Source organism: Panthera onca, chromosome A3 (assembly GCF_046562875.1).
Source record: "Panthera onca isolate mPanOnc1 chromosome A3, mPanOnc1 haplotype 2, whole genome shotgun sequence".
NCBI classification, from domain to species: Eukaryota; Metazoa; Chordata; class Mammalia; order Carnivora; family Felidae; genus Panthera; species Panthera onca.
In genome coordinates, this window is record NC_138341.1 from 135,128,400 (window position 1) to 135,148,393 (window position 19,994).

At 48.3% G+C, this 19,994-nt stretch overlaps 1 protein-coding gene across 9 annotated transcripts in view; it reads right to left on the reverse strand.

The window, feature by feature from the left end:
* Positions 1–19,994, reverse strand: part of LOC132670577 (serine/threonine-protein phosphatase 4 regulatory subunit 1-like) — an 82,168-nt gene that overhangs the window by 9,344 nt on the left and 52,830 nt on the right. For 8 of the 9 annotated variants that reach the window (XR_013554471.1, XM_060621078.3, XM_060621079.3 and 5 more), the window contains 8 exons: positions 11,173–11,280; positions 10,263–10,328; positions 8,224–8,382; positions 7,478–7,662; positions 5,892–6,352; positions 3,862–4,055; positions 1,078–1,173; positions 22–207 (listed from right to left, as the gene is read on the reverse strand). Coding sequence is in view for 8 of the 9 variants with exons in the window: in XM_060621078.3 (XP_060477061.1) it covers positions 22–207; positions 1,078–1,173; positions 3,862–4,055; positions 5,892–6,352; positions 7,478–7,662; positions 8,224–8,382; positions 10,263–10,328; positions 11,173–11,280 (1,455 nt within the window). In the remaining variant the exon portion in view is untranslated. The remainder of the gene's footprint in view (positions 1–21; positions 208–1,077; positions 1,174–3,861; positions 4,056–5,891; positions 6,353–7,477; positions 7,663–8,223; positions 8,383–10,262; positions 10,329–11,172; positions 11,281–19,994) is intronic. The other variant, XM_060621077.3, reaches the window with a different exon arrangement.

Sequence of the window (19,994 nt, forward strand, 5' to 3'; positions counted from 1 at the left end):
CGCCGAACGGGCTCATTTTACCTGCACGTCAGAAGCCAGCGTTTCGTACGTATCTTTGAGGCAATGCCAGTTTTGCCTGCCCAAGGTAAGCGCCACCCCCGGGAGGCTGTAGGCGCAGTGCTTGGCGATGTCGGTATCGACAGTCTGGGCTCGAGCTGGGTCAGTCATCGACACGTACTGATCTAGCAGGGGCTGAGGTATTACATCCTGGGAAAGAGCAGAGAAAGGAGACCATCATGCTCGCAGGAGAGAAGGAAAATGCTGAGAAAAACAAGGAGTCTGGAATTTGGAGGTGAAAACAGCAAAGCAGAGACGTCAGAGGAGCCAGAGGCCTTCGTCAAAGCTCAGGGCTCTGGATTGGTGAACTGCTCTGCAGGAGGTGAATTTTCGACTTGGACCGAATGAGGCCAAAGCAATGTCTAGACCCATCTCTTCCAAATTTGTCTAACATGGGATATTCCAGAGAACATTCTAGACACCAACATCTGGTTAGTCCGATGCACACGCTCTTGAGAACGGAAACCACCTTGTCTTGTGACTGCCTGGCACCTCGAGCCCATACACGCAGATTTTCACTAGCTTCTCCCAACTGATGGGATGGGTCACCGCCTTCCTCAGACATCACCCACTTACCTTTAGGTCTATAAGGATAATGGAATACAATCATTTAAAGCATTTAAGAGACCCTAATAACACAAGAAGCCAATCCACAAGATAGAACCAAGTCAAACATAGTTCAACCAAAGAATCTGTCAAAAATTTTTCAGACCAAAAAAACCCCCCAAAACCAAAATGACTTGTATAGATACTATTAAAGGACAGGTGTCACATTTTTTTCTCATACTTGATTTGCTTTATTAAAATACCGTTCTAGATTGTTCAAAAGACTCTAAACACTCCTTCAGAACTTGTGTTTTTTTTTTTAAGTAAGTTACAGAGGAAATATCAGCAACACAGACGATGAACGAAGAGAAGTCATTAATATCGATGGGAACTCTCTGGTTCCCCTGGCCGTTCTTAAATTTAACTTCCAGAAAATGTGAAGTTTTCAACTGCTTTTCTTTTCAAGGAACAAACCTGTAATTTAGATTTATTCTCCTCGAGTGGGGCGGGGAGATGCCTCTGCTCGGTCTCCAGAGGGTCCCTGACTCCACCGCAGGGTTCGCCAGGGTCCTGCAGAGTTGATGGGACACGTTACGAACTTACCCCAAACAGGAAGCTGTCCTATTGTTCCCCCCTCAAGGAGTCCTCTTTCGGTGCCGGAAATGACCTCCACGGACCAATACTGGTGCTTCCCTTCCAGTCACTGGTATCTCTCCAGATGTGAAAAAATACATTTGCACGGTTACAGACGACATGGTAGAGGTCGGTCACCTTAAGTGCCAAGGCAAACAGATGTCGTACATTTTCATCTCAAGACTGCTTGAGGCCCTTAGAGAGGACAGGCTGATGTTGGGGAGAACCGACAACCTGCACTGACCATCCTTTAAGCCCCAGGGTCCCGGGGTGGCTAATCAATGCCCGGCAAGTAATGTCACAAGTTTAAGACAAAAGCCATCCCAGAAGGCAGCGCGGAGCCAACTCGTCCGGCATTTCTCGGGAACTGGAGACACCTGCCGGGACGGATGGAGCGGAGTAAGGGGAAGACCTGTTCCGTCTGAGCGAAAAGACACAGCTGATAAAGGAGTATTTACCTGGAAAACCGTTCTCGATTTTCACGTGTACAAACACTTCTAACGTTTGCTGACGGACCTTTACATTAGGTTAACAATTAAAATGAGCAGGAACACTCAGCGGTGACATATTGGTCTCTGATCATTGATTACATTAGCAGAGATGAACCTGACCTTCTCCTCCAACCGTCACATGGGTTCCTACGTGCACTTGAAATGTCATGCTGTCTGCCAGCTTAATGGATCCTGACAAATCAGCTCAATATATGATCCAGGAAAGTCGATTAATACACCGATAGATGCTTCGTTTGCTCCGAGGCATATGCTACCACAATCTTCAACCCCCCAGGTTTCCACTGAAACGTACTGCTTGTTTCAACAGAGGCCAGCCCCAAACAGAAAGGTTTTGGTATGGTAACCCAAGACCTCAATTTCCCCAAGTTAATAAATGCGTATATGTTAATATGCAACAAGGCATTCGTCTTCTCGCAGGAGTTAATCTGACTCCGAAGTCTCTGGTCCGGTTGTTATGCACAGCACTCGCCCCGGGTGCAACGTACCACCACCAGTGACAGCAAACCTCAAGAGGCACTGGGAGGTCATTTCCCCAGAAAACCACCTGGCAGTCAAGACACAGGTGAGAAGCTCCAGGGCACCATCCCCCCCCCCCCCCCCCCCGCAACCCCCCGCACTGGGCATCTCGCCACACACGGACAGTGCGCCAAGAAGGCAGAGTAGACGCAAGGGGCGGGGTCAACACCGAGGCACTGCACTAGCCAGCCGCCCGGCCTCGGCTGCTCTTCTGTCATCTCTGGGACAGAACACTGTCCTGATCACTTAAGCTCTGGGAGTTTTCTGTTCCTTTTCCCTTCTTTTGCAATGGGAAGCATCCTGACTGATCCCAGTGGAACCTAAGAGTCCAGCTGCAGATCCAAAAGCCCTGGCACCCACCCCAGAAGCCAAAGGCCTGCTTCACACGAGCCCTTTCCAATCCCTCACGCCACAGAGCCAACTCGGAGGAATCTGTTCGTTTTCTTTTCTCTCACTTCCGTACGTGACTAAGAAGCCAGATTCCGATCACGTCTCCACCACAGCAGACACGGCCATGCCTTTCTCCCTAACCTGTGATCTCCGCCCTCTAGGCAACACGCTACCAACGAGAGTTTTCTTGCCTGTTTTTGAAAACAAACCAGCAAAACAGGACATCACCTCATTTCTTACTGATCAAAGACAACCTGGACAAACCCCTAAACATCTTACATTCAGGCTTTTCAAGCGGGTCTTTTGTTTTGTTTTATTGGAACAGGCCCAGAGGGGAAGGGAGGTGCGGAGTTCTCTCAGTCCCTAAGATCTCATTAGGGACGGTGTGGGTGGTGCAGCCGCTGGGGCTCCGGCCCCCCGAGGGCCTGATGAGACGATCCACCATGGCACAGGGGCGGAGGAGAGGCCCACACGCCCATGATTTCATGGTCCTGGACTCCTCCCAGACTTTAAAGCTCTAGTCTCACCCCCTGAAGGACCCCAGCTCAAAGTGGCCCCAGAGCAAGTTACTAGGAGTTAGGAAGGCGTCGGAGCCTCTCGCCACTGGCGAGCTGGAAAGCTTAAGGGACCCGAAGTGAGAGCAGACTGCGGGCTCCCTCCTCTCCCTGAATGCAGACTCCCGGTCTCACGGGGGCCGGTTCCAGGCTGCAGGATAAAAACTGCTGAGCCGTTGGCCTTTCAAAGTCTCTCCTCCAAGAAACAGCATGCCGGGGCCACCACTGGAGCGACCATGTGCCAAGAGAGCATCTACAGGGCGAGGACTGGACATGGTGGGCCACCTGCTGAGGCCTGGGCCAACCTCCAGCTCTAGGAGCCGCCTGAACCCACCCTGTGCTATTACCAAAAGCTGTAAAACAGCGGTGAATCGGGGCATGTGTATGGTTAATCCTCCCCCAAAGAACCAAGATTCGTCCTCTTCGGAGAAGAGGGAAGATACTCGTTGGTCCCCCCACTCCTGTTTTTGTGGAGAAGAGTCAGGGTTATCAATCACCTGATTGATTGGTTGTCTAGTTATCCAAAACATGACCTTAAGAACAAAATTAAATTTGGCATTTATCATCTCTGCCAAGATATATTAATAAAAGAAAATGCAGCTTTGTGATTTCTGTCACATCCTCGGGGGCAGAGGGAGAGGGCAAACGCTTACTGTGCTTTGTAATATCCTGGCCACGGAGAGCTCCTTCTGCGATGATGAAGCCGACAGAGCCATCTGATTGTCAGAGGCAGGGCTGGGATCTGAAACGGACACTTCATTTAGACCTTCTGTCGGCTTGTGCGCGGGCTCATTCACAGAGTCAAGCTGTGCGGCTCTCAGTGCAGCTGATAATACCTGAACCTGAGCTGCAGGAAGAGAAGTTTCAAGAATTTTAATAACTTTATTTGATTTGCAGGGACTCACTTCAGAGGGGTGTTCACAACAAGGCAGCCTGGCTGTGGGTGTGCCACGTGAGCACGCGCCTTCTGCACATCTGTCCAGGCAGTAGCCGTGCTCCGGGGTCCCAGAACGAGCTCTCGGGGAGGTGGTGATATTTACGGCCATTAACTTTAACTGTTCCAACTAAACACCAGCCATGCACAGAGCATCAAATCTGAACTCGAAACGCCTCAATTAGGACAATCAGGGTTTGCCTCCATCATCTTCCACGGTGCCTGAATGCCAGTGTCTGTAAGGTCCACCTACTCGGTGAGGGGTCCTGCTCCCCATTTATAAAGCAAGATGGCTGCCTTCTCCACCACATACACACACACACACACACACACACACACACACACACACACACACACACTAGTTCCTACATCCTGCTTTCTACTAGTTACATTCAACAGACCTCAAGATTCATTGAAATGTTTACAGCTTGGAGCTGGCTTCCCTGCTGGGCCCAGGGCAAGGTCCCACCTCCTTAACGCAGCACACCAGGCCCTTCCCAATGGCCCGAGTCACATTTCCAGCAGCAGCCAGTTCACAAATAGCCAGCGTGTCGTTTATTTCTGAAACTTTGGGGGTCACAGATCCCTATGAGCTCTGATGAAAAGCCACGGGTCCTTCCTCAAAAAAGAAATCAGGCACGCGCATACACGTGAGCTTTTACAAACGACGATTTCCAGGAGCTGAAGGAACCCTCTGAAACTCATCCCTCTCAACTCCTCTGGACGGCGGGCTCCTAGCCGTCGTCTTTCGGGGGCCACATCAAACGCTGCCCGCTCTGCAAGGCCTTCCCTCAGACACTTCCCCTGTCCTCAGGGGTCCTGCCCCATGCTTCCATGGCGCGCCATGCCTCCTCCCGTCCCAGCCCCTGCTGCACCCTGTACCCGTGGCTCGTTTACCCCTCCACCTGACCGTAAGGTCACTGCTGCCCCAACACCCGGCCGGGTCCCAGCACTGAGATCAACGCAGCTTTCGAAATGTGTTTTCCAAAAACAGACCTTTGTCTGTAGCTATTAGAAGTGATATGTTACATGTGCTCAATCCTTCAGCAAACATTGACTTAATTTCCTTTATAAATTTAAAGAAACAGAATAATCAGAGGGCTAACTGGATTTTCACATTTCCTTTCCCGAAAGCTTCACAAATCTTTGCCCGGCAACAGCAGCCAGTGTTGTTTTTTCCAATTTCCCCAACCCAAGGAAGAATACAAATATAGCACTGTTTAGAGCAAGGAGAGGCGTGATAATGGATATGGATTGCAAGGCCCGGCTCCCAGATCAGATGCTCAGTGGGAGCACTAGTCATAAAACGAAAAATACCCCAGAGAAGAAGTTGTACTTTTCCTTGCTGTACAAAGACAAAAACCTTAAAGTTTGGCTAAGGGCTGAGTTAATAGGCTCCAAAAGGAGCACCATTCTCAGCGGTTTGTAACTAGAAAAAGCATTATAACGTGGGAAATGATGTAACAGCATCCAAGGAGCTCATAAAATTTCCACTGCTACAGACGGGCCCCGCCAACTATCTGCCTTTCTATTAAAGCTGACTTCGGCCTCGCACAGCTGCAAAACCAGGAGGCAAAACCCGACAGGTACCTGCACAGAGATCCCCAGAGCTCCAGCGTGGGGAGACCAAGAGACAGTCTCTCCTGCCCACGTGGGCACTGTGTGCGTCGAGGTAAGCACACACAGGCGCTGTGGCGCACAGCCCAGAAAGGCCCCGTTTTCTCTTTAATCACGATGGATGACGTTTACCTTGAACATCTGGATCATCCATCACATGCTCCTGTAAACTATCAAGGACTTTCTGAATCTCACTCCTGGCCACGCAGCTGTTTTGCACAGCCTCGGGTCTGCTGCAGCCTTTTTCGCGTGGCCCAGCCTCGCTCAGAAGCAGCTCTTCTAGGTCCTTGCTTATGTCAGGGAGAGGAGTTCGCCAATAGAGGAAATTATTGAATACGTCCTCAGGACTCTCTGGGCAGGTCCAAGAGCCGGGTCCAGGGTGGCTGTTGACGGGGAGGTCGTTCCTCTCAGGGAGCTTGAGGGTGGCACTGGCCTCTGGGGAGAGCCCGGTCAGCTCAGCTCCAGCCAAGGCAGAGTCTTCCACTGAGTTTCCCATCATGCCACGAGAGGAGCTACGGCACGGGAAATTGCTGGTTCCCGCGGACGTGCCTTCCGTGGGCAGGTCTGGCTCCGTGCGCGCCGGCCTTGCGGAACTAGGTTAAGATTGAGGGGGGGCACTTTCAGCACCATGTAACAGACTGGAAGTAAGATGGGTAAATGTGAAATCCACATCCTCCCGGGCCCGGTCCTCCTCTTTCCCTGGCCACCCGACCCTCCCGGGCCTCCCGGGGGCGAGCAGATCATAGCCTCACGAGAGCATGAGAGGACTACCCAGCCCCCTCTGCCCCACTGGGCGTATCGCGTGCAGTGAAAATGCCATGCAAAAGTTCAGCCAATCCCTCCAATTATATGCAAGTGGGGAGTCACCCTGGCTTCTGCCGCCACACGCCCAAAGCCAGACTGCGTGTGCCTACCGCTCATTAGTACCCCACCGGGGGGCAGGCACCGGAAAACAAAAGGTACTGAGCGACACTGGTGAGCGCTATTTGCTCACTACTTGGAGACTCTTGAGGGACGTGTGCACTCGGGCCTAACATTCGGCAGGAGCTCAGTGAATGTGGAGGGACAACGATGGGGGGGGAAGGACGCACCGGTCTCAAAAAGGAGGTGTGCTATCTGACGTGTAAATCACTACTCCCGTGCTCTGGTGTGATGTTGACAAGGGAGAGACGCTTGCAAACGACCTCGAGCGGTCTGGTTAGCGTTGTACCCGTGATCCTCAGACAAAAGATGAAAAAACTCCGAGATCGATCGCTAGGACTGACTAGAGAAGCAGCACAGCGTCCGCCAACGGTGGGTCAGGAATGGCCCCTTTACGTGCACGCGATATCCCACGTTTACGCGCCCGTAACGTCATCCCACGGCATAAGCGTACATTTGAGGGATTTCACATCTTCGCTTGCGTAAGTCACCCAAAGAACTTCATTAATCAAAAAGTAAGAGAAAATTTTCTTTACAGGTTATTTAATCACTACTCTCAATGAATATTTTATCTAAATTTAGGAGACACAGTAGCTTCATTATTTATAACCCAGTAGTCATGCTTCAAAATCATTATTGCAATTACTTTTTGCTTCTTTACATAATTAAAGCTCTAATATTCCATCTTGCCCAGGAGGTCACTGTTACTAAAGCTCCAGACAAGATAATTGCTAAAATTTTAGGTGGACGCTTGAGGTGAAGCGCGGGCCCTGGTAATCATCCCGCTCGGAGCTCACCAGGCCGAGGACGTGCTTCCACAACTGCCTGTGCCGGGCGACCCCGGGGTGAAGTCAGAGTCCAGGCCCCGAGCCGGTGGTCGGATGCTGAGGGGGCCGTCTTCTCCAATATAAAGGCCAGCCCTGGGGGGGTTCGCGAAGGTGGAAATGAAGGGGCCCAGGGACTGGAAGGCCGCCTGGCGCACCTGCGAACGGAGAGAACAGAGCAGCAGATGTGGCGTCGGCCACACGAGTCAGGCCCCAGGCCGGGCAGCTGGCTGACCACCAGACTCGTCACTGTCCGCCGAACCGGGTCTAGCGAGGCAGGTTTTCTAAGGCTTTCTCCAAATTCCAAACAGACCATTTTTCAACGGAAAATAAGGGAAAACTCAGTCCCATCCTGTGGTTTCTATCCTCCCAGAATTGCAATCCCACATCGAGCGACTGCACACTTCACAAAGTGCCTGACCAGACTGTATGGACCACAACGGGCATGTTTGTGAGAGGAACGGAAAAGGTTAACTCTTCGGTCAGAGTGTTTTCCTTCTCGTTTCTCGTTTCTCTGATACTCGTTCACGACAGGCATCAGGGTGTGTGCCGCCTGCTGACCACGCGCCAGAGCTTCTGCGACTTTAAGCGCTCTCACCCTCGCAAGGTCACCCTCTTCGGCCAATCAGTAGCCGAAGAGACACAAGTCCAGGGGCCGAGACGAGGCCGGTCGGCCCGCGGTGGCTGGCGGCCAGCGCTGCCCAGCGGCCCGCACTTACCCATCGGCAGGGGTCGCTGATGAGTCTGATGAAGAGGGGTGACAGCTGGGCTCTGCGGACCTCCGGGGACGCGCTGTAGGACACAGCCATGAAGCACTCCGCACAGGCTTTTCGCATCCCCCACACATTATCTGAGCAGAGCTCCAAAAACTTTGGGATCTACCAAAGCAAACAAAACCGTGCTACTCAAACCTGATCACCCTGAGAAGGGCAGAAAGCTTTTTTGGTGCCTTTTTTCATTACGCCACATCCATAAATTAACGACAAAGAAGAGGGAGATACATCCTAGTCTAAAAGGAATCATTTGAAATGGAAAGAAACTATGGAAGGACATGAGGAAACATTTCCTTTAGAGATGGAAGTGATAGAAGGTAAATTGTTAAAAACTGACAGTAATGCAAAATAATTCCTATCCACAGAAATGCAAACGTGTCCGGTGGAATGTGCTCGATGATCACCCTGGGCGCTGAGCAGTTCTGAATCCGCATGCAAGTTCGCGTCGGTATCCCTTGGTCTGACCATGAACGCGTGGCCCTTCGAGTTCCCCAGTAAGCCAGGTGTCGGACCTTACCGCTTCCCTCACGAGTAAAGGACTTCAATAAAATCTTTGACCTCTTTCTTCACTTGCTATCTGTAGGAGGGTCATGACCACATCCTCTTTTAAAATGTATCCTTCAAAAACGAGGCTTTGTTTTTGATATCCCAACGTAAAATAACCAGCCAAAATGCTCCACAAACGTGAATACCCGACTGTGGAAATATCCACCGACAGAAAGGTTAGCATGTCGGGCACTGCTGTCCTTCATTCAGACTCATTACACAGAAGACTGTCGATTCAGAGCGACGGCCCACGAAGAATTATTTGGGGGGTCAGAAGAATGGTGATCTGGTGCCCACTTGAAATAAAACAAAATGAGCTTCTGAACTTGAATTTAAAAATCAATTTAGAGAGTATACTTTTTGAGCTTGCATTCTAACCATACAGGTGACACATCCTGTCCGGTAAAAATCCCGTCCAGTAAAAGTCAAATAAAAACGCAGGCTGGGCATCCTGTCAAATAAAAGCGGCCAGCCCCTATTTAGCATAGTTCTGCGTAGGCACCAGGGAAACAGAGAAGAACAGGAGAGGGTGAAGACCCCACATCAGCGGAACCATAATGAGGTGTGATGAGACATGCACGTACTCTGAGCAAAATGTTACGGGGGTGCTGAAAAGGGAGGGATTCATTCTCTCTGGCACAGTGGGTAGGTGAGCCTCGACAAGGAGAGGACTTTGGAGAGGCGGGTGCACATTCGAGCCGGGTTTGAAGCGCGAGTTGGGTCCCACCAGGTGGGGAAGACACTGGAAAGAGAGGGACGGTAAGGAGCAGAGGTGTGGCAGGGGGAAAGGCAGGAAGCGCCACGGGAGCCGAAAGGCCACCTGCTGGCTAGGGAAGTGGTTCTCTGTCCTGCCGTACATCAGGATCTCGAGGGGACTGACGGGAAATGCAGACCCCTGGGCTTTACCCACCCCCCGCCCCCCATGAGTAGGACACAAGGCCAAAGGTGAGACCCACCCAGACTAGGGGAGGTGGCAAGAGATGAGGCAGGAAAGGTATTTATGAAGGGCCCCCAAAGGCCAAGAAAGGTCTGAATTTTAACCTGTAACCTAGAAAACTCCCACTGGTCTGGGAGCCCAGGAGTGAGGGGGTAGAGTCTAGGTATTCTAGAAAGAGCAGAGGAGAAGGGACAGAGTGGCTTAGACAGTAAGAAGAGACTGGGGGGGGGGGGGGGGGGGGGAGGGGAGGTAGTGATCAGTGAGGAGGTGACAGCAAAAGGCCACAGTAAAGTGGGCTGGGGTTGCTTCCACTCTGTTCCATGGGCCAGCTGCCTAACACTTATGGGAAAAGGCTTCAGAAGTCAAGAAATTTGGAACGGATGAATGCAAAATTGAGCTGTCATTCCGAAGTAACAGATTCATAAGTACAAAACGTCACACTTGATTTTAAAAGTGCCCTAAGAAGTGCATCAGCGATTACAACTGGCAAAACTTCACATACCAGAAATTTCTCAGTGGCTTCTTGTCCAACGGCATGACAAATATCACCAAAATTTGTAGCACACACCTTAAAAAGGCAAAAGGCATACCCGTTATCCTCAGCTTTCTTTTTGTCTTTCCAAATCATGACAACTAACAAGCAGAAGCCTCGAGGGCAATGACTCCTCTAGTCAGGCGCCTAACAAGCATTTACTGAGCCGGCCGCCCACACGGCACAGCCCAGTGCCCCTGGTGCGTTGGAAACAGAAGACTTAAAACAGAGTACCAAATCCTAGGACTTTCTGGCTCCCAACTGATCTCAATACATAATGCATTTGGTGAGCAATAAAGCAAAAGAGACCCCGAATATTCTCTGCGTGATCGATGAGACCTCTCTTCTTGCCGATGCGTCACCAGGAGAGACCAGAGGGAAGGTGGCCAGTGACGCAGCAAGGAGGAGGAGGAGGAGGAGGAGGAGGCTGTCTGGGGAGGCGTGGCAGTGGCCTCGGAGAGGAAGAATCTGGTAACCAAGTGAACAAGCCACCGAAAGGGAAGGGGGAGGGCAGGGGTTGGAGTTGGAAGGTACGGCAAAGGTTAAGAGGGTTCTGGAACAAAGGGGCGCAGCTCCTGAAGGACTGTGCACGTTAGGGCACAGCACCTAACTGCAAGTCAGTGAGGTCCCGTTGCCCGTGTTCCTGCGACTAAGAGTAGGGGGCTGCCTCACGCAGGACCCCGTCTCCAGGTCCCTGCGCACAACCCTAGCTGCAGCCGACATGGGCAACGCTGTGCACAGGCTCCCCTCACGTGGTTCCCAGTGGCCACATTTTTCTTCCAGCCTGCGTCTACTAAAGCAGCCGAGAGACTGCCAAGGAATCGATTTTGAATTCTCCAACTGTTGGAATTTTTTGGGTTTCGAAACTCCGTGTCCCAACCTTCCGAACTTGAAAGAGCTTCCCGTCCCCACACAGTTCACAGAATCGAGGGAGCAGCAGGCGTTCAACTGTGCTCTTGTTCAGCACCGAAGCCAGTTTGCAGATGATCTAGAAGCAAGAGAAAAAGCAGAGTCACTTGACACACCACAGCCCACATACTGCACACACCTCCCAGTAAATTCCAGAAGCTGATATTCAAAACACGGCCCAGATACCCAGGAAGTAAACGTGGAGAACACTTTCTTTTGAGTTCTGTCTAGTAATGTGATCGGTAGAAGGCCAAATAGTCCTCAAGGTTTCCTCAGATAAGAGTCTGTCTGAAGCTCAAGCATTGCCATTTGCCAGGTACCTAGCATGTGTCCGAAACATAAATGAACAACTTGTGTGTGTTAACTCACTTTCCTTTCCCCAAACCCTATGACCTGGGCATCATTTATCGTCATTTCTGCAGATAGAGAAACTAACACTCGGAGAGATTAATTAATGTGACCCAACCCCAGCAGTGGTGAGGCAGGAAATACATAGCAGCTGGTCAGAGTAGAAAAACAGTTGTTGGCGATCCAGTATTGACACTACTGGGTATTTACCCCCAAAATACAAAAACACTCATTCAAACACTATAAACACTATGTTTATGGCAGCGTTATTCACAACTGCCAAATTATGGAAGGCAGCACGCACACAATGGACTATTACTCAGCCATAAAAAAGAATGAAACCTCGCCATTGGCAACAGCATGGATGGAGCTAGAGAGTATAATGGTAAATGAAATAAACCAATCGGAGAAAGAAAATTACCATATGATTTCACTCCTATGTGGAATTTAAGAAATAAAACAAATGAACAAAGGCAAAAAAAAAAAAAAAGAGAGAGAGAGAGACGGAGAGAGGGAGGGAGGCAAACCAAGAAACAGACTCTTAACTGCAGAGGGCACCGGTGGTCACCAGAGGCGAGGTGGGAGGGGGATAGGTGAAATCGGTGATGAGGATGAAGAGGACATTTACCACGATGAGCACGGAGCGATGTATGCAAGTGCAAACTCACATTACGCTGTATGTTACCTGTACCGCAATTAAAGTGAACCGAAAATGACTGGCTGCCACTGGGAAAAGATCAAGGGCTGGTAGAAACTACAGGAGAGCGGATCCTTGAGAGAAGGAGCCATGCTCCATAAAAATGCACCTTGCTTTTCTGCCCAGGCCTGACCCGCCCCGTTCTGCATTGCTACACAGTGTAACTGGACCTCAAGCAAAAAGTACAGCATTCCTGGCTTGAAAAGTCCGAGAACAGAGAGGGAGGTTGCCAGAGCAGCTGAAAAATGAGGGCAGAAATCCTAGGAAGGAAGGAAGGAAGGAAGGAAGGAAGGAAGGAAGGAAGGAAAGGAGAAAGGACAAAAAGGGCAAGCCCCGCTCCCCCAGGTCTGTGATTAAATACTCCTTTAATTCTTGGCTGAACTCAAAACCGTGCATACCCAGAGGAGATGGGGAGGTTCACAGGGAAAAGCAATTGCTCAAAGGCAGAAGGAACTGAATAGTCTCAGCTGCTGACTACCGCAGAGGGAAGAGAATCTGAACTATTTGCTAGAACAAAGGCAACACTCTTCAGAAGAAAATAACAGAATCCAGAGTGTCTACAATGTTTCATCGGTTGCTAACAACAGACAATAAAAAGCTCACAGTACACTTACCACGAGGAACACGGAACACGGGGTGATGTATAGAATTGCTCAATCACTAGAATGTACCCCTGAAGCTAACATAACACTAGAGGTTAACTATATTGGAATTAAAATTAAAAACTTAATGTTGCAAAAAAATAAAAACAAAAACACAGATCTGGAAAAAAATTCATACACATGAGAGGAAATAGGAAAATGTGGCCCACAGTCAAGAAAAGTAGTCAGCAGAAACAAACCCACAGAAGAGCCAGATGTTAGCATTACCAGACATTAAAAAGCCTCTGAAGCAGCTCAAAGGCTAAAAGGAAATAGAGTCCTAATGAATGAACAGAGAGGAAATCTCATCAAAGAAATGGAAACTATAGAAAAGAACCAAGCCTTCTGGTAATAACACAGTCAGCTTGATCTGACTTACCCTCCTGCACATGGCAACTACAGAATCTTGAAGAAAAAAAATTAAAAACAACCATTTAAGAGCACTGGAGAGCAACCAAAGGCGGAAACTAGAGGGGACGTTATCGTTAAAAGACGAGCTGCAATAGGAAAGATTTGCAGGGCAGCTCCAAAGTGCGTGCGTGATTCAATTTGCTAAAATCTGTGATGGACTGCTAAATTATACGTGCATGGGGGAGATCCTGGGAGACCCAGCAAAGGAGTAGTGACCAGAGGTTTCAGCAGCTACACACCACAAAGGAGAGAGCAGGGAGGTGGAGATCAGACAAAACAAATGCCCGCTACATGAAAAATCACTTTTAGAGCACCTTATAAAACAAAATAGCCATCTTATGACCAAAAAAGGAAAAAAAAAAAAATCACGTCAGAGAAATAAAACAGAATCCAGACTCTCAACAGTGTATCATTTATAATGTCTGGTGTTCAATTAAAAATAACTACCTATGGGGGCGCCTGGGTGGCTCAGTCGGTTAAGCGTCCCACGTCATGATCTCACGGTTGGTGAGTTCGAGCCCTGAGTTGGGCTCTGTGCTGACAGCTCAGAGACTGAAGCCTGTTTCAGATTCTGTATTCCTCTCTCTCTGCCCTTCCCCCACTCATTCTCATTCTCTCTCTCTCTCTTAAAAATAAATAAACATTAAAAATTTAAAAAAGAAAAAACTACCTATGTGTTGACAGGAAAAGGTGATCCATAATAAAGAAAAAAAAGTGGTCAACCGAAATCGACACCAAGGTGAGATCCCATGTCACAACTATCAGACAAGGACTTTTAAAAAGCTCTTATAAATATATTCAAGGATTAAGAGGAAAATGTAAGCATTACGAAGGACACATTGGGGTGCCTTGGTGGCTCCTTCGGTTAAGTATCAGACTTCAGCTCAGGTCACGATCTTGCAGTTCATGGGTTCAAGCCTCGTGTCGGGCTCTGTGCCGACAGCTCAGAACCTGGAGCCTGCTTCAGATTCTGTGTCCCCTCTCTCGCTGCCCCTCCCCACTCATGTTCTCTCTCTCTCTCTGTCTCAAAAATAAACATTAAAAAGTTTTTTTAAAAAAAGGACACATAAAGAATCTCTGTATCACAGAGATTACAGAAACTATAAAAAAGGTCAGAGCAGAAATACTAGAGCTGAAAAATACAGCAACTGAAATTAAAAACCTAATGGGTAGGCCAAACAGCAGATTAAAGATGACAAAAAGAGTCACTGAACTTAAAGACAGATCAATAAAAATGATCAAATCTGAACATCAGAGAGAAAATGACTAAAAAACCAAACAGAACCTCAAAGACATGTGGGGCAGTGTGAAGCACCCCGACTCTGTGTGATCTAAGTCCCAGGACGAAAGGAGAAAACAAGAATGATACACAGAAGAAAAGCACTCGAAGGAACACCAGCCAAAATTTCCCGAGTCAGGTGCAGTGCACCAACACACAAATCCAAACAGTTCAATAAACACAAATCAGCATAAGCATTCACTCTGCAAAGATAAAGAGAAAAATTTTAAGAGCAGCCAGAGGAAGAAAGGTTACTATAAATACAGGACCGTATGAATGACAGCTCGCTTCTCCAGAAGACTACAGGGTGAGATCTTTAAAGCAATGCCAGAAAAAACAAAAATAAACCTATAAAGCCACAAGTCTGTATCTAGTGAAACCATCAGTCAAAAATGAAGGCGGGGCGCCTCGGTGCCTCGGTTGGTGGAGCATCCGACTCTTGATTTTAGCTCAGGTCATGATCCCAGGGTTGTGGGGTCGAGCCCCACATGGGACTCCGTGCTGAGCATACAGCCTGCTTAAAATTCTCTCTCTCTCCCTCCACCCCTCTCCCCCACTCATGTGTGTCCTCTCTCTCTCTCTCTCTAAGAAAAAAGAAAAAATGAAGGCAAAATAAAGATATTTTTAAATAAAAAATGGAGAGATTTCATCCTCAGTCAAGCTAAAAAAAATACTGAAGTTCTTTAGGCTGAAGGTATGATACCAGATGGAACTTTAGATCCAGGAAAGAAAGGAAGACTACCCAAACTGGTAAAAATGTGAGGCTATTTTTTTCTTTTCTTAATTTCTTCAAAATATATGATTGTTTAAATCAAAAATTGTAATACTGTATTATCAGGTTCATAAGGAAGGTATATGTCCCAATGTGTGTGAAAACAACAGCACACAAAATAGGAGAAGGAGGGTGTGGAATGACTTCATTGCAAGGTGTTACAGGTTTTGAAAATACTCACAGAGGAATTAAATTATAGCACTACAAAAATACTCAATTGGCCCAAAAGAAGGCAGGAAAGAATGAACAGAGGAACAAAAACAGACGAGACAAATGGAAAAAAATAACAAAATGGCAGAATTCAATCCCAATATAATCAATAATTACATTAAACATAAACAGACTGAGTGCTCCCATTAAAGAGCAGAAACGGTCAGACTAGGTATACAAGCAAGGCCACCTCCATGCTCACGAAAGCGGAATACTTTAAATGTAAAGACACCTAATGAGGCGAGTAAAAGGACACACGCGAGTACACTGTGACAAACCGTAAGTGTAAGAGTCCTGGAGGAGTTCTACGAACATCGAAGTAGACCACAAGACGCAGATTGCGATCAGAAGCAGCATCGTTCCTTAATAAAAGGGTCAAAATAGCACAAAGATATAAACGTAAAAGCTTTACATGCTTAAAAAGGAAAAGATGGGCTTAAAAGTAGTTTTTCCTCCCTAATAAGCTAGAAAAATATAAGCAAACTGAAGTAAGTAGAAGGAAGGAAATAATAGTAGAAACCAATGAAAAAGAAAACAAGCAATAAAGAAATCAACAAAGACAAAAGTAGGTTCTTTGAAAACATCAATAAAATTGATAAAGCCCTAGCAAGACTGATCATGAAAGAAAAAAGGGGCGGGGGGGGGGGGGGAGGTGCGGCTGGATGCCTCAGTGGGTTAAGTGTCTGATTCAGGTCATGATCTCACACTTTGTGAGTTTGAGCCCCAAGTCAGGCTCCACACTGCCAGTGCAGAGCCTGCTTGGGATTCTCTCTCATCGTCTCTCTGTCCCTCCCCCACTCACTCTCTCTCTGTCTCTCTCTTTCAAAATAAATAAATAAACTTGAAAGAAAGAAGGAAGGAAGGAAGGGGAAAGAAAGAAGAAAGAAAGAAAGAAAGAAAGAAAGAAAGAAAGAAAGAAAGAAAGAAAGAAAGAAAGAAAAGACAAACTATCACTGTCATAATGAAAGGGGAAAATACTACAGATCTTACAGGCATTAAAGAAGGGATAAAGAAATAGTATAAACAACTTTAGCCCAATAAATTTAACAACTTAGATGAAATTAATGAATTCCCTAAAATACACAACTTACCCAATGACACAAATGAAATAACAAATCTGATTATAACCCCCTATCTGAATTGGATCTGCTATCAAAAGCCATCTCACAAAGAAAACCCTTGGACCAGAGGTTTTACTGGTAAATTCTAACAAATATTTAAATTCTAGCAAATATTTAAAGGGAAAAAAACACCAATTTTGAATAAGACCTTTCAGAAAACAAAAGAGCAAGGAAGGCTTCCCAACTCATTTCTTGAGGCCCAAATAACCCAGAGTCTAAAACCTGACAAAAAATATAACAGGAAAAGAAAATTGCCTACAATAGTCCTCTTGAATATAGATGCGAAAATCCTCAGCAAACCGTAAGCAAATAACAGAGAAGGGAGCACTCTTCATGGTAGATGGACTCGAACAGTCAATGGACGTATACTACTAAGTGGAAATCTGATGACGAGCACACTTACAAAGCCTCAAAGTAACTCCCCTTCGTACGTCCAGAGGGGAAAGAAGTCCCTAAAAGCTGGGCAGACACCGCCTCTATCTCCCCAATCACCAGAGTCCACAAAGGCCAACTTCAGAACAAACTGGAGTCTTGGGCCTCCCGCCAGGACACATGAGAACATGTTACTTCATGTTTCTTGCCAAACGGAGCCTGAATCCAATCATGAGGAAACATCAGACGAACCCAGATTGGGAGACATCCTACCAAAGAACTGGCCTGTGTCTTCACATGGAAACGTTACAAAACTCAGAGGCTCGGGACCTGCTCCAGATAAAAGGAGACCGAAGAGATGGGACAATTCCATGCACCTAGTGATCCAGGACTGGATCCTGGACGAATGACAACATCTGAACTTGAACTGTGGAGGAGATAGCAGCATTGTACCAGTGCTAGATTTCCTGATTTTGATCAATGTGCTATGGTTGTTTAAGAGAGTATTTCCTTGTCTTTGGGAAATACACACTGAAATATTTAGGACTGAAGGGGCACAATGTCTCTCATTCCCAAATGGATCTGATAAATACATACACATACATACATGTGTATCTGTGTGTGTGTGTGTGTGTGTGTGTGCGCGTGCGCGTACACGCACGCATAAGGAGGGAGACTCAAATAAATTCTCCTGGAGAAGCTGGATAGAGGGTATGCAAGAGTTCAAGAGTTCATTCCTGAGAATTTTCTACAAGTTGAAAATCAAAACAAAATGAGAAATTATCCACCCCCCCCAAATTCTTAAAGAACTCTCCCACTCCCCACCCAAAAAAGAAAAAAGTGGGGGGTCGGAAGGAAAAGACAAAAGGAGGGAGGGAGGAAGGGCTTCCTGACTCTGAACCTGCTTTCCTCACGGCACACACCGCCTGGGTCAGCAGCTCACCCGCTAGTCTACGTGGAATCTGCACACAGCAGACAAGAGGGGGCAGAACACTGACTGGCGGGAAGGCGGCGGGGGCGGGGGGCAGGGGGGAGGGCTGCGGAGGGGGGGAAGTTATCCTCACAACACGAAAAGGCTTGCGCGCCGAGCTCGGAGGACACGGCTCTCTGACCCGGCTCGAGGCAGACTTGTACAGAGTGGTGGCCGCAATAACTGAGCACGCAGGGCTCCCGTATCCAGGGCAACGGGCAACTGAAGAGTGCCCAGTATCTCCAGCCACCCCTCTCCTCCGCCACACCCACGTGACCTTAGTACGACCCGCAGAAAACACTTCCAGAATCATTAAAAGCCGGCCAGCGCGCCGAGCGACAGGAAGCGATATTCTGGTGGCCCCGGGAACGAGTCGCATGGAATGACCATCTTCACAAAGTTACTCGGAGCCAACTGTTCTTTAGAAGACACCACCACAGCCTCCTTTTTAAGGAAATGCGCAAATAAAGATGAGCTTAAGAATAGGAATGACGACAAAAAGCGAGGAAGCCTGAATGTGAAAACGTGTTGAGAGAGAAAAATAGGCTTCTGACAATTAGTTATAATCTCAGAATGCTAATGGCCTTCCTGCGAGCAAGAGGAATTCTAATTGGTCTCCGGTGGCCTGTTTATGCTGTCTAGATATAATTACAGAATGTGGCGCTGCCGGTCTCTACCGATTCATTCATTCCACAACTAACATTTATTTAGTACTGACTCTGGGCCTGGCACTGTGCTGGGTGCCGATGGGAGAAAGCCACCTGTGTTCAGAAGCTCACACTCCTGAAGGAGAAATCAACACACGGCGCAGTTGCCAAATGACAGAAGACAGATGATGAAGCCAGCCTTCTGACTGCACGGAGGAGGGGGTCACGGGCGCCGTCTGCCAGATAGAGAGAGATTTCACGAACCGGGATGCGTGTGCCCGTGAGAGAACAGGGTGGAAGAAACCAGCCTGTAATTTCCATCGCATAACTCAATTTACAAATGCCCAGGCCACGTCTCGTTGGCTACCTCTGATTTCCCTAATCAAGTGCGCACCAGGGTCGCCGGCACCAGCATGAGCTGACTGTCGCCTCGAATGGGAGCGAAGGGAAAAAAGTGCAGATGCACATTTTGCCTCCAGAGGCACCCGGGTTCCTCTGGGCGAGACGCGGAGAACCGCACTGTTCTCGGAGCGCGCGCATGTGTGTGTGTTTCCGTGTGGTCGGCCGCAGCCACGTTCACGCCGCGTGGCTGGAAAGAGAGTCCAAAAGCACGAGGGTGTCGGAGCAGCACAACTGACTGCTCTCCTCACCTGTCACCTCACAAGCACAAGTGGGTGCTCACAGTGTTCGGGGGTCACTCACGGACCAGCTGAGAGCCCTGCCCTCCTTGGGGAGCTCTGAAAACCACACGTGTGGGCTTCTCCTTGGGGAAGGAAATCTGCTCTCTGCCCATCCTGTCACTTCTGAGCTAAAGAGAACGGTGCCCTCTGTGCACCTTGACACAGCGTGTCCGAGGGGTGGGTCCTCTCCAGGAACGACCCCCTCTTGGCCTCCGGGCTCCAGGAAAGGGACACAGAACAGCTTCTGAATCTGACCAAAGCATGCATGGGTTGGACAAGACAGCCTGAATCCTGCTTCCAACAGGGCTCCATGGGAAGGGAAGGGGATGCACCCTGAAACGTGGGTGCATCCTGGCCTGCAAAGGGTTCAAGACTAAACGTTCTTTGCAGCCACGTCTGGAAGCTTTCACATTCAAGTAATGATATCAGTCACTCACTTAGAATGAAAAACACAATTTATGTAAACTAATTTGTTCTGTAAGTGATTTGTGGAGATAGCTTTTTGAAGGCTTGTTGTATTTTCCAAATATTTTTGCCAGAAGAAAAAAGGAGGAGGAGGAAGAGGAGGAGGGGAAAAAGAATATTGCTGGCAAGAATGTAGTGGTTGAAACAAAACCAAATAAAAATCATGCAAAAATGCCTCCA